The sequence below is a fragment of the Centruroides sculpturatus genome, unplaced genomic scaffold (assembly GCF_000671375.1).
Source record: "Centruroides sculpturatus isolate CEXI.00-Female unplaced genomic scaffold, Cexi_2.0 scaffold268, whole genome shotgun sequence".
Taxonomy (NCBI): Eukaryota; Metazoa; Arthropoda; class Arachnida; order Scorpiones; family Buthidae; genus Centruroides; species Centruroides sculpturatus.
In genome coordinates, this window is record NW_019384499.1 from 631616 (window position 1) to 645653 (window position 14038).

General features: G+C 35.3%; 1 protein-coding gene across 1 annotated transcript in view; it reads right to left on the minus strand.

The window, feature by feature from the left end:
• Positions 1-14038, minus strand: part of LOC111622014 — a 57954-nt gene that overhangs the window by 8694 nt on the left and 35222 nt on the right. The window contains exon 8 of the mRNA XM_023364315.1: positions 12-13646. Within this exon, the coding sequence (XP_023220083.1) occupies positions 12-13646 (13635 nt within the window). The remainder of the gene's footprint in view (positions 1-11; positions 13647-14038) is intronic.

The window sequence follows — 14038 nt, forward strand, 5'->3', positions numbered from 1 at the left end:
TATTTACTTACCTAAAGTCTGAGTTAAAACTCTTGAATTAGTTTCTTCCAAAGTTGTGTAGAGAGTTTGTCCTCCAAAAGTGAAAGGTATAGTAAAGGTTGTAGTTGTAAAATATGTCAACACAACCGTGTGAGTCGAAGCAATATTTGGAGTTGGTACATCGTATTCTGGCGACAGCTGTGACGTAATAGCTGATGAAGCCGTTAGAAGTACATTTCTATAACTTGTTTCTAAGCCAAATATTACAGGAACAGAGGTTAAAGTAGTATAAGTCTCATAAATAACAGTTGTTGATGGACTAGGTTTAAATAAAACAGGATCAGAAGATTCAGAGTAAGTTTCATAAGTAGATGTCGATGGACTAGATTTAAATGATTCTGTTTTGGATTTTCTTCGTCCTATAACGGTATAAAGCCTATCGGAGGCTTTAATAACACCACCAAGACCAGTTCTAGTAACAACGTAGAAACTCGGTCGACTCGTTATTTGGAATCTCGATGGTAAAACAAATCGTGAATGTTTTCTGACTTTTTCAGTTTGTTGATAAGGCCTTGTGATGGTAACTGTCAAACGTTTCCGCGTTAATTGACTAGTTTCGGTTTGTTCCTGATTTTCTGTTGTTGTTGCGATGTTTTCTTCGATAGCGGTTTCTATATCCGATTCAGATGGTTCTTGAGAACTTAAAATGGGTGTTACATTAATCACTTCATTTGTAGATGATTCGAAACCGGGAGGAATTATAGACGTATCTAGAAGATTAGATGATTGAGAATCGTCCAACGTTTCTGACTTTTGTTTAGAAGCGATAGGTCTCACTACAACTCTTACACCCGGTCTTGGGGTAAATATTCCTTGTCTCAGTTTACCGCTTGCTTTCTTTAATACAGAAGTTAATATTATCTTTCTTTTTACAGTTGGAGTTGGATTTTGGGGTAGAGTTTCTGTTGGTATCTCGGGTGTCGCTTTTTCTAAATAACTGGTGCCTAGTAATTCATTCACTGAAGTGTAAGATGGTTGAAGATGAGAAACTTCGGATGTTAATTGTGATATCTCTATTGTTGGTTGTAAACTAATCTCGGGCGTTGAGGTGGCTTCTTGTTTCACATAAGCATTACTGATACCATCGAAACGAATTAGCGTTTTTAAAGCTAGATTCACTTCAGTCGTTGTACCAGCGATACTCCTAACTCCTAGATTAGTAGTCATACTCTCGGGGAGGAGAGTGAGGTAGCCCTCTGTATCGATTGTATTAAGATGATTTTCAGTAATTGGAACGGGTTGAGAAACTACATTTGTTGTTGTCTCGGCTCGGACGGACATTCGTGTATTCAACCCATCATAAAACGTATAAAAATACGTAAATTGCGTATAATACGTCTTTGGTACTTGCGCAAGTTTGTTGATATCAATAGTTTGTTGCGGTGCGGGTGGAGCGGTAGGCTTAATGACGTTGGGTGGTACGAATACTCCGTTATAAACATCGTCGTTAAATATTCTAACTCTTGATGCAAGATTAACGACAGTTATACTGTCACCAACAGTTCTAGATGCGAGATGGACGATTGAATTACCACCAGGAAGAACTGTGTAACCTCTTTGAGTTTGAACCACTCTGACCAAATTTGAATCGATGGTTTGTGGAATAACATTTGAATGTACTGATTCACTGCTGCTGTAATCGATATCAGTACCATGCAAAATTGTTGTATAATAAGTCAGAGTGGTGTAATAAGTTAACGGTATTAATTCAGTGGCATATTTTGCAAGTTGAATTGACGGATTTCTACCTGGAGGGTTCAATATTTCATCTTTCAGTCCAATCGGGCCTCTACCCTGAAGAGAATCTGTAGGTTTTGTTCCTGATAAAGTTTTAGTTATAACTATTCTTCTTCTTCCATTCCCTCCCGGCTGAATTGGTTTACGTAGACGAATTATTTTTCTTCTGGCGGTTGCAGATATATCTTTTTCCGTTGAAGACGGTTGAGGTATTTGTTGTGATTCTAAAGACGGTTGATTTGTGCTTGTTAATAATTGGTCTGTATTACTTGCGACTGCATTAATTTTCGTGCGTCTTATTATAATAGGCCTTCCGCTTCCGGTACCTTTCGATGGTCTAATCCTTCGTATAATTTTACGTCTAGAAGGTTGTAGCTCAGTTTTTGAATATGTAGGTTCAGTAATAATGTTCTGAACATTTTCTTCGGCTGTTGCTTCTGTAGCTTCGACAATTACTTTTGATGATGATGTAATAGAATCAATTATTAATGGTTGTAAAGGATTTTCTATTTTAGGAGTTACAAGTTCGTCATTTGATAAAGGTTTAGTAGTACTTTTCGCTATAACAATTTTTCTTCTCACAGCAGCAGTAGGTCTATTTCCTGATCCTACTCTGACTACTTTATACCTTCTTCTGGGATTATTTCCGTTTACAATTCGCCCGTCACTGGGCCTAATAGGTACAAAACCGCCTCTATCAGGTGAGATCGGTATCTCCTGTCTTCTATCAAAATTCGGACGCTTTTCTATTTTAGGAGATGGAACCTGAGGCAAATTTCCAAGAGTTCTCTTTTGTTCATCATCATCATCAAAAGGATCCTCGTCGTAATATTCACTTTGGCTGTGTATATTTCTAGAGGGGGGATAATACTGTGTTGTTACTCTAGGTACGGTTGGTCGACGAATTCTTGTAAAATCTCTTACAGGTCGGAATCCACCTTGATCAGAATTATCTTCAAACTGTTGAAGTCTACGGAAATTATATCTTAACCCATTTCCGTAAGGGTTATCATCTTTTTCTTGGCTTGCCGAAGATATAAAATCTACTGTGGCGCTTCTTTCGTATATTTCAGTAAAAGAACCTTTGAAAAGAGTTTTTACATCTGATTCCGAGGATGAACTATCAAAAATTTTTGAACTATCTAATGGTTCTGTACTTATCGAAGTAGTCATTTCTATGACATCATTAATCTCTTCAAGACCAGAACTGAGTAACATATCTTGCTGAGTATCGAGATCAATCTCTCTGCTAGTTTGAAGTGACAATTTAGTCAATTGTGTATGCATTATAGGGGAATATTCAGAAGTTCGGCTTTGCAAACTGCGTGCAACTTTCGTGTGGAATAATGGCTGCTGATAAAAAGGAACAGTAACAGTAGTAACAACAGGCTTTAATTCGCCTTTATCACCTGTTACATACAATGTTAAAAGTGTTGTTATAGGTTGAAAAGCAAAATATTGTTGAGGAATGAAAGGAGCTGGAGATGGTACTTGTGCTGGGACTCTGACAGTAGTCGTTTTTATAACTGTTGATTCGTAAGTAGATGTTGTAGTCAAAGTACTCATAATAGTTCTTCCTCGTAAAATTATGGGAATTACTGTAGTCGAAGTGATAGTTTCAGTAGTAACGAAAGAATTAGTTAATAAATTGATATCACCTGCTCCTCCTGCTCCAGCACCACCTCCTGCACCTCCTGCATTTTGACCCGGAAAGAATGGTACTGGATATTGTGGAAATGCAGTTGGCGTGCTAGTTTCTGGTGAAATAGTGCTATACACAGTAGACAAAGTTGTTAATACCTGAACATCAGTAATTGTATCTGTACGAGTGCTAAAACCAATTTTGATGGGGACGAGCTTCACGGAGGCTAAAGAAGTTGTTGTTATTATAATTTCTGTAATAGTTGTTTGTAATTGATCCAATGGCATGTTTACATCCGGGATTCCGACTCTAGAATAGAATAGAGTCTTAGTCACACCATCGGTAATGACTGTACTGTATTGAGATGGATGTATGATGCTAGTGTCCAGTGTTGTGGTAGTTAATGTAGCGTAAGAAGTCTTAAACCCATGATAAATAGGTAATGTTTTAACTGTTGTTACAACTGAAGTTATAGTAACTGGAGGCTTAGTCCACGTGTTTGTGGATTTAGATGTGCTTATTGTTTGTCTATTAGTACGAGGATTATACGGCCGTCTTCTATTATTACTTCTCAGTCTAGAAAATGATATAGATGATCGACCGTCAGTATCGTCATCTTCGTCCCTATTTACGGAATTGAATGATGATTTTAGTGTTGGTGATCTGTTGCCACCTCTTCTGTTTTTAATTCTATTTCTATTATGTCTAAAACGATTATATTCTGGCGTCGAGGCTTCTATATTGTCATTTTCGATATCTTCTTCTTCTTTAGATCTTGCTCTATTTAGGAAAGAAGCACTTCTTCTATCTCCATATGTTCTTGTCCTACGAGGAAATACGGGTCTTCGAGTTGATCTAGGACGATTGTAACGATTTTCAGATTTTTCATTATGGTCACCATATTCATTATAATCTTCTTCTTCTGTTGTGTTCTCCTCGTAATCGGAATGTTCGTGTTCCTCTCTCTGAGCTGGAGTTGGAGAAGGTATGGAAGATCTTCCGGAGAAAGGTCTTCGATTTCTTCCTAATCCAAATGACTGACTCCTTGATGGTCTACTCGGTACGAAACGCGAATTGGTCGGCTTGAATCTTCTAATAGGTGCGACCTGTGGAGGTGCCGAACTCACAATAGCTTCACTAGCATCTATATCACCATTGTCACTTTCTTTGTGTTCTTCTTCTTCCAAATTATCTGATTTCTGCCCGAAACGTTGAAAGCTCCTAGTTCTTGTTGGTCTTCGAAAATGAATAGTAAAAGACGGTTTATTCGTTGTTGTCCTAGAAGGAATTGTAAATACAGGTCTATCTCGGGTGCGGAACGGTCTAATTTTAATAACTGGACTAATTCCTTTTGATGTAGTAAATTCTTCGTGCTTAGATGAAGGAGCCGGTGTCTTATCTTTATTATCATAGTCGTCATAGTCTTCGTAGTCTTTATCATTTGCTACGCTCTTTGTATTTCTAATGTATTGCTGAGGACGATTAGTTTGACCTGCTCTAGCTGGTCGATTTTTTTTAGTCGATGTTGGTTCAATAGTTGGAGAATGTTTTGTTTCTTTCTTCGAATCTCTGTATTCATCATAATAATCATCGTAATCTTCATAATCAGAATGATCGATTGATTCACTTTTCTCTTTTTCACTTTTTATCTCTGAAAACGTACTTGATTGTGATGAAAATACTAACGGAGAAGTGGATTGTATCGATTTTTCAGATGCTTCAGAAAACTTTGATTCCGTATCTTCGTTTTCGAAATCATAATAATCTTCGTAATCTAAATCATCAGAAACCGAATTAGTATTTTTTTCAGATTTAGATGATTTAATAGCAGTTACACTGGTGGAGCTCTTCTGAGTGACATCGCTGATCTGCTTATCTAGATTTATTTCTTTGCTAGATTTTAACGTACTTGTAGTAGAGGTAGTAACAGCCTCACTTTTGATTATAAAATCTGTATCCTCCGAAGGATTTAAGGTTGGTGTTAATTTGTCTGTTAAATCTAATAAATTATCTGAATTTATGGACGGAGAAAGTTTTATTTTGTAAGGTGTTGCTGCTGTAATAATCTTTTCTTGAAGTTTTAAAGGATCTTCTACTTTCGGTGGAGTAGTAATATTCCCATCTACTTTATTATCAGCAGCTCCATCAAGTTCATTATTTACAACAGTTAGTCCTACAGTAGGACTAATAGCAACATCGGCAGGCTGAAGCTCTTTTAATGTCTCATAACTATAACGAACTGGCGTACTGACAATTTGATTATATTGACTATCTGCTGTTGTTTCTATAATATTCGATGCAGAATTGGTTAGAACTGTTGAAGAACTTCGGGCCACATGAGCATAAAATCCGTTAATGTGAGTTCCATAGATATCAGTAGTGTGTAAAGTAGTGGTTCCATCATTAACTTCAGTATTAATTACAGAAGAAATCAAACCATTGGTACTAGTCGGTTGAATGACTGTTGAAGTGCTTCTAGCTATATGTGCATAAAATCCGTTGATATATGTTCCGTAAATAAGTTTAGTATGAAGAGTTGTAGTTTGATGATTTACTTCGGTGTTAATTTCTGAAGAAATAAGTCCTTCTGTGTTTGTATTAGATTGTGTTGGTGACGGTGAAGGTGACGGCGAGGGTAACGGAGAACTAGTAGTAGGAAGAACAGGTAAAACTGTGCTGGTTCTGCGAGCAACATGTGCATAAAATCCACCAATATAAGTACCATGAATTTCGGAAAGATATAAAGTAGTAGTTCCACTATTAATATCGCTACTATAAACCGTTGATGAAATTAATCCTACTTTTTGAGTTGGAGTAGAGGATGACGGAGGTTGTTCAGTCCAAGAAATTGCTGCATGACTCCTTGGCTGTAGAGTTGAAGTTGGAGTTAGTATGCGGCTTGTTGATTTTGCTATATGAGCATAAACACTACCGATATAAGTACCATATATTTCTGACAAGTAAAGGGTGGTAGTTGAATCATGAACCTCACTACTTAATGGTATAGATGAAACTAAACCAGTTTTATAATTTTTTTGAGAAGTTTGTTCAGTTGAAGTGGTAGGGGAAAGTATTTTTGTTTGTGTTGAAGTTTTTGCTACTTGAGCATAAAAATTTCCTAGATAAGTTCCATAAATTTCAGTGATATAATAAGTGGCTGTATTTCCATTTATTTGTGTACTAACCTGTGAAGATACTAGTCCTGTGCTTCGAGGTTGAGCTGTTTGAGTGCTAGTTGGTTTGACAGATAAGAGAGTAGACGTTGTCTTAGCTATTTGGGCATAAATTCCACCTATGTGAGTGCCAAATATGCTTGTTATATATCTAGTTGTAATATCATTTCGGATCAGATCTGATACATGAGAAGAGATAAAACCTGTTTTGTAGTTACTCAGAGACGGCGTTTTAGATACAACATTTTGAATTATAGGTTCTGACGACCTAACATTAGAATGAACACCATAATCTGGCGTAGCTTCGAACCATTGAGCTTTTGTAGGTGTTATTATATTAGAATAAGTAGAAGCCACATGAGCATAAAACCCATTGAGAAATGTGCCAAATATTTTAGTGGTCCAAACTGTAGTTGTTCCATCTTTAAGTTCAGATCGGAGTGAGGTAGAAATTAAACCTGTTGGATAATTATTTTGAGTTGGTTTTACAGGTTGTACGGAAGATGTAGTTTGTGCTATATGAGCATAAACACCTTTAACATAAGTTCCGTAAATATTAGTAGTATAATGGGTTGTTGTACCATCATTAACACGAGAATTAGTGATGGAAGAAACAAGTCCAACTTTATGAGATGGTAAAGTTGGTGTCGGTTGGGCCGTAGACTGAAAATTATAAGTTCCAAGAGTGCTTGCGGCATGACTGCGATCTATTTCGTTTGGTGGATCAGAATAAATTCGAACAGCACTTTGAACAATTTGAGCATATGCACCATTAATAAACGTGCCATATACTTCCGTAGCAAACACCGTTGTAACACCATTATTTATTGTTTTCGCTTCTACAGATTGTATAAGACCAGTAGGATAGGGTTGACCATTAGTCGTTGTTGGATTAACTGTAAAACCCGCTTTATAAGCATCTTCGTCTGCTATCGAACGAGCTACGAGTCCACCATTTCCTTTGACGTAAGGATAAACCAAATCATCATTAGATATAGCTGAAAGATCACTATAACTTTCTTCTTCGTATAAATCAACTGGATTATTTTCTTCTTCTCTGACGTGTAATAATTTTCTTTTGTGTGGTTTATTTTCCTTATAGTTTTGTGAGGGAATGAATGGAATGACTTTAGTTGGCTTTATTTTTAATTTACTAGCAATATCACGCTTTGCGCGAGTACTAGTTACGATATTACTTACTGTCTCGACGTTGCTTGTAATTATGCTTTTATCACCTTGTAGATATGTGGTGTAATATGTTAGAGTTGTATAATACGTTTTTAATTCTATTACTTTCGACGGAGAAGGTAAAATAGTCGGTAAATCAGTTTCGCTACTGGTACTACTAGTTGAGTCTTGAGGCTTGATACTTCCAGTTGCTACGTTTGAAACTACTTCAGTTCTACTCGATATAACGCTGCTTCCGTCTGTAAAGAGAGTCGTGTAATAGGTGAATGTTGTGTAACGAGTAACAAGTGCACTTTTTAGAATCTCTTTCAAATTGATGGAGTTTGGTAAAGTCACTTGAGGCTTTATTACCTCATCTGGAACGACAGCTGTGGCTTTTGGTAATGATGATGTAATTACATTAGATACTGTTTCTTTACGTGTCGAAACAGAAGGCTGACCATTAACTATAAATGTAGTGTAATATGTGAAAGTAGTATAAGATGTTATTTCAGTTTCCTTTAACTTAGCTACTTTAGTAGGTTTAATTTCACTTTTGGCAGTTTCTGTTACAATGTTAGTAGAAGTTTCTTTTCGAGTACTTATCGAAGGTGTTCCGTTGTGTAAAAATGTAGTCAAATAAGTGTATGTTGTGTAATAAGTTTTAGTAACAGCAGAAGGTATAATACTAAATTTTGATTGTAATTTATCTACAACGTTAGTAACCGTTTCTAAAATAGTGTTTACTAATGAACTATCTCCATTTAAAATAGTAACTAAGGAAGTTAAAGTTGTATAAAGAGTAGTGCGTCGTGCGGTACTTGGCGCTATAGTTTTGTTTTCGTCACCTGTAGAAGATAAAATGTTAGTTATTGTGGTTTTACTGCTAGTTACAGTTTGACTGCCATCTCTTAAAAATGTAGTGAAATAAGTTAAAGTTGTGTATACAGTCTTTAGTGGTGGAGATTTAGTATGAGTTGGAGATATCAATTCCGGCGTAACAGTTGAATGTCCATTTAATGCTGTATTAGTTATTGTTTCTAATCTAGTAGAAACAATTGCATTACCTCCGCGTAATAACGTAATGTAATGAGTTAGTGTAGTGTAATGTTTAGTTATGGATGGTATGATTTCTGTATTAGCTTTAACAGCATCTGTGATGTTAACGTTTGATTTGCTTATTGAAACAGTTCCTTCGGAAGAAAGCGAATTGTTGGAAGATTGCAAAGATTCTGTAATAACTGCTGGCGAAGTAGTAAGAATTTCTGAACTTATTTCAGTTTCTTTACTTTTCACTTCTGGAAAATGAATTTCCTCTGAAGAAGTGGCCGCGACTGATTCTAAGGATTTAGGTGTAACTACATTAGATAAAATTTTCTCTCGTGTTATAACTGAAGTGCTATCATCTTGCAAAACAGTGGTCAAATAAGTTAAAGTAGTATAATAGGTAGTCGGATAGATCTGAATACTAAAACTTGGTTGCAATGCTTCTGTTGGTAGTTCTGGAGTTCCCGTAGTAGTAACAGGAAGTGTTTCTTCACTTGTAGATACAATAGCAAATCCTTCCGTATAGCTAGTACTATAATGAGTTCGAGTTTTGTATTCCATTGTAGTAGTTGGTATAATGGGAAGTGTTGTTTTTGATATTTCTGCTAATTTGTGTTGTTCGCTGTTGTTATAAACTTGTGAGAATACGTCTTCTCTACTTGATATAACAGTCTTGTTATTTCGAAGATATGTAGTAAAATAAGTTAAAGTTGTATAATAAGTAATTGGATAGGATATAGCTTTTATCAGTTCATCCACATTATCAGTAGTTGCATTCAAACTTTTTCCTGCTCGAGTCTTGTTTTCAATCTCTCGCCATTCATTTGATTCTGAATTGATGACTTCAGTTGCTGAAGGAGCTATTCCTGGTAATATAAAACCTGCTGTTATAAGCTTTTCGTGCTTACTTTTCACAGTTTCTTCACTTTTAGTAGCTCTATCTGCATCAGGTAATATAAAACTTTCCGTAATAATATTTGCAACTGTAGAATTAGATGTTTTTTTACTTGAAGTTTCGAAGATAGATGATTGTTCTGAATCGCTTTTTGTTTTGTTTTCTAGTGCAAGTTCTGTCGATTTTGAAAATATACTTTTAGGAAGGAAAAAGTTACCAGTTAACAAAACTGGTTCTGAAGTTTGAGTAGATGGTTTTGTATCAATCGATTTTATGTTTGGTAATATGAACCCATCTGTTAGTATTTGATGAGCAGGCTCTGTTGATTTATTTTCGTTCTTGTTTTTTGATATTTTCGATGTACCATCATTTTCTTTATCTTCGGTTGCTATAGTTTCAGTTGTTGTCGGTAAAATAAATTTATCGGTGATAATATTTTCTAAACGACTAGAGGTTGTAATTTCCTCTAACAAATTCATGGTTGTAGTAGATTTTTGTCCCATTGTTGAATTTTCACGTTCGCCTGTTTTATCAATAACTTTTGGTAATATAAATCCTTGCGTAATTAAATCTTGAGATGAGGTGGTAGATTCTACATTGGAAGGAAGAATAAATCCTGCAGTAATTATACCAGGTTTTACTGAGAATGATGATGATAACGTTGATGTTTCATTCTGATTATTCTCATCAATAACTTTCGGCAATATAAATCCATGCGTAATTAAATCTTGAGATGAAGTGGTAGATTCTACACTGGAAGGAAGAATAAATCCTGCAGTGATTACATTAGATTTCACTGAAGATGACGACGATAATAAAGCTGATGTTTCAGTATGATTATTCTCATCAATAACTTTCGGTAATATAAATCCTTGCGTAATTAAATCTTGAGATGAAGTAGATTCCACACTGGAAGGAAGAATAAATCCTGCAGTGATTACGTTAGATTTTACTGCGGATGGTGATAAGGTTGATATTTTATTCTGATTCTTCTCTTCTACAGAAGTACTGTTAATACCCGTTAAAACAGGAAGAAAGAATCCCTCTGTAATGATATCGGGAGTATGAGTTGCTTTTCTTGTATTATCAGATATATTGCTTAATTCATCTTGTTTTAAATGTACTGTTATTTCTTTTTCTGTGGTTGTATCGACTTCTGGAGTTAGTTCTTTTGATTCTGTGATTGTATTTTTTTCTGTGGTAATTTCAATCCCTGGTAAAATAAATCCTCCAGTGATAATTTTTGGAGTTGTTGATGTAGTGCTTTCAGTGGAAGCTTCAGTAGTTTCTGTGTCAGTATCTTGTGAAGTAGTATCAATCTGTGGAGTTGTAACGGCATCTTCTATATTTTCAGTTGTTATCTCTGTGACATCCTCTGTTATATTTACTGTAATATCTTCTTTAGTTGTTGTTTCGTCCGTTATTATCTTTGATTGAGATATCTCTTCTATAATCGAATAAGAAAATGATGGCTTGATAGCACTTACTGTATCAGGTAGAATAAATGCTGATGTGATTATCTCAAGGTACTGAGATTCTTTTATGTCATCTACAGGTGTTTCTAGAATATATTCAGGTTCAACTTTTGATGACTGTATATCTATAGTATCAATATAATTATCAGAAGCAGACCAAATATCGTCATCTCTTACAGATCGACCTGTAACTGTTTCATCAACTGTAGTTGGTTTTAATGGACTTGTAGTTTTAGATACAGTAAAGAAAATACTAGAAGTACTTTCAACAATATGAGCATAAGTACCACTAATATACGTGCCGATAATTAATGTAGTCCAATGAGTAGTAATTCCATCTAATTCTTCTGTTCCTGTTATGGAAGAAACCAGTCCTGTCGGATATAACGAAGTAGTTGACGTTTCAATTGGTGTTTCTTTAATAGTTTTTTTTTCGTCTACTTCAAATACCATTATAGTCTCATCAAGAATTTTCGAAAGATCTTGAATATCTTCTGAATCCGTATCTTTTATTTTTGATGAAGTTTGCGGTTTTCTTTTTTCTGACAGGAAAACTGTTGAAGCTATTGGTTCATAAGTTTCGGTTATGTAACTAGGTTTTATGTTAGCTTTTCCATATCTTGTCTTCAAATTCGTCCCTACAGTCAAAGTTGACATCGTAGTCAAGTGTTTGATAGATTCTCTAATTGTAGATGTTGACATGGTTTTTTTGGAAACGAATTCTCTGGTGTCTGTACCATACGCTAAAGTTGGTGTAAATTGTGAAGATGAGCTTGACTTCGGGAAAAATTGAGGCGCTTTTGTTGTTTTCGAAGATATTGGAATGTGTGTAGTAGATAGAGGATAAGCACTTCTACCTTGTGCACTCGATGTTGTTGGCATAAAAACGAATTTAGTTCTTGAAATAATCGTGGTGAAATGGACAAATCCGAATAGCGTAACTGTAGATAAACTTGAAACTCTTGATGGTAATAAAGTTGATCTCACTATTCCATTTCTTCGAATGGAGGTTGATGAAACGAAAACGGGTTGAAAAACATACTGTTCATTTTCCTTTAATAGAGAATGAGGTTTTATTGTTCTAGTCGGTCTGTTATCTTTATGAACGTATGAAGGTTTTATTTCTTGCGAAAATTTTGCTTGATGTTTACTAGTAGTTATTGTTTTCGTTTCCGTAACAGTCGTTGTTTTATGTGCACCTTGAGGTAATATAAATTGATCTGTAATTACAGTAGCACCTCCTTGCTCATTTATTTTCCGTGCAGTAGGTTCAAAATGATACATCCTTCCTCTTCTATTATTTTTTACATTCGTATCCGCAGTTAATGTATTTTCAGGCAAAAATTCACCGTTTATAACTCGATATGTTTTTAATGTCTGGTAGCTATCAGGACGAACATTAAGATCACTAAACCTTGGTGTAGCTGTATTGTGATCTATGGTAATTGTCATTGTGCTAATGTATCCTAATCCTAATGCAGGTGTAGCACCTTGTACAGAAAACTTTTCAGATCCTTCGATTAAAACACCATCTAAAGATTCTCCATGAACTTTGGCTTTTCCGTACATTAATGATCGTCGACTCGTAGATCGGTCCAAACCACGTCTTGTATTACCCAATGGTATAAATACATCGATATCATCAGAAATATCCAAAACAATATCTTTGCTTGAATCTCTTTTATTTTTTATATCGTATGTATAACTTGCATATTTGTAAGGCTGAGAATTTGTAGCTTCGATCGTAGTAGGTAATCGTCGATTTCCAAAGAAAAACATATAAGTGGTTGGCTTAACAAATCCCTCTGTATATGTACCAGTAAAAACAGTGTATGTGGTTTCTCCCGATTTACCCTGGTGAACAAAAGCACCTTCCGTTCCCGTAACGGTAATAACAGATTTATCATGATTTGGATGTAACGTTGCGAGTCTTCCATGTGTTTCTCCAATATGTAAAACAGAATTTCTTCTTTGTAGAGGTATATAAGATCCCGTGACTTCAACAATAGGTTGACCTGTATACAGAGAAGCAGGCGTAGCACGTATCTGTACATTTTTGAGGTTACCATCGGTTTCGATATAAGAACCATAAACAGTTGCGACAGAATTATCCGAATTATTACTCTTTTCTAACTCGACGTATCGAGATTGAGACGAAACTAAATCATTTAAAGCTGTCTGGTAAATTCCACCCGATGTAAGAGAATTGTAACGCTTTGTACCACTTGAAACTTGCGGTAAACTACTCGTTCCTATTATAGTATTTCGAGAAGATGCCGGATAGATAAGTGTAGAATGACTCAATGCAATTTCGGCGTAATTTCCATCTATGTAGGAGCGATGTAATTCTGTTGTATACAGAGTCGTTGTTCCATCAGATATCGAACTAGAAGTTCTGATATGAAGTAAACCAGTTGGTCGGCCATCGTTGTACAAATTAGTTTCCAAATATTGGTTCTCTTCTCTTGGATCTGAAACATCGAGAAGAGTAGGACTCTAAAGAATCTATTGATACTTGAAGAAATTCCATTATTAATATAATAAAAATTGTGTTTAATTAATGTGTTTTGTTAATGTAAAGTTAGTTACATTTCATTTTTCTTTAAAGCCGCACAAGAGGTCTTATACAGCAGTTAAATGCTCTAACTGGAAAGCCACAAGCAGTCGTTACGTTAGGATTTTTTTTTTTTTCGTTTTTGCATTTTATAAAATATTATTAGTTAATTTTGAATGAATAATGAAGCGAATAAAGAATTAAGCAAAAGCGTTAAAAAATTTAACAAAATAGAAATTTAAAAGAATTTTATAGTTTGATGTGTTTATGTAAAAATTGATTATAAATTTTCAATAAACAAAACAACAG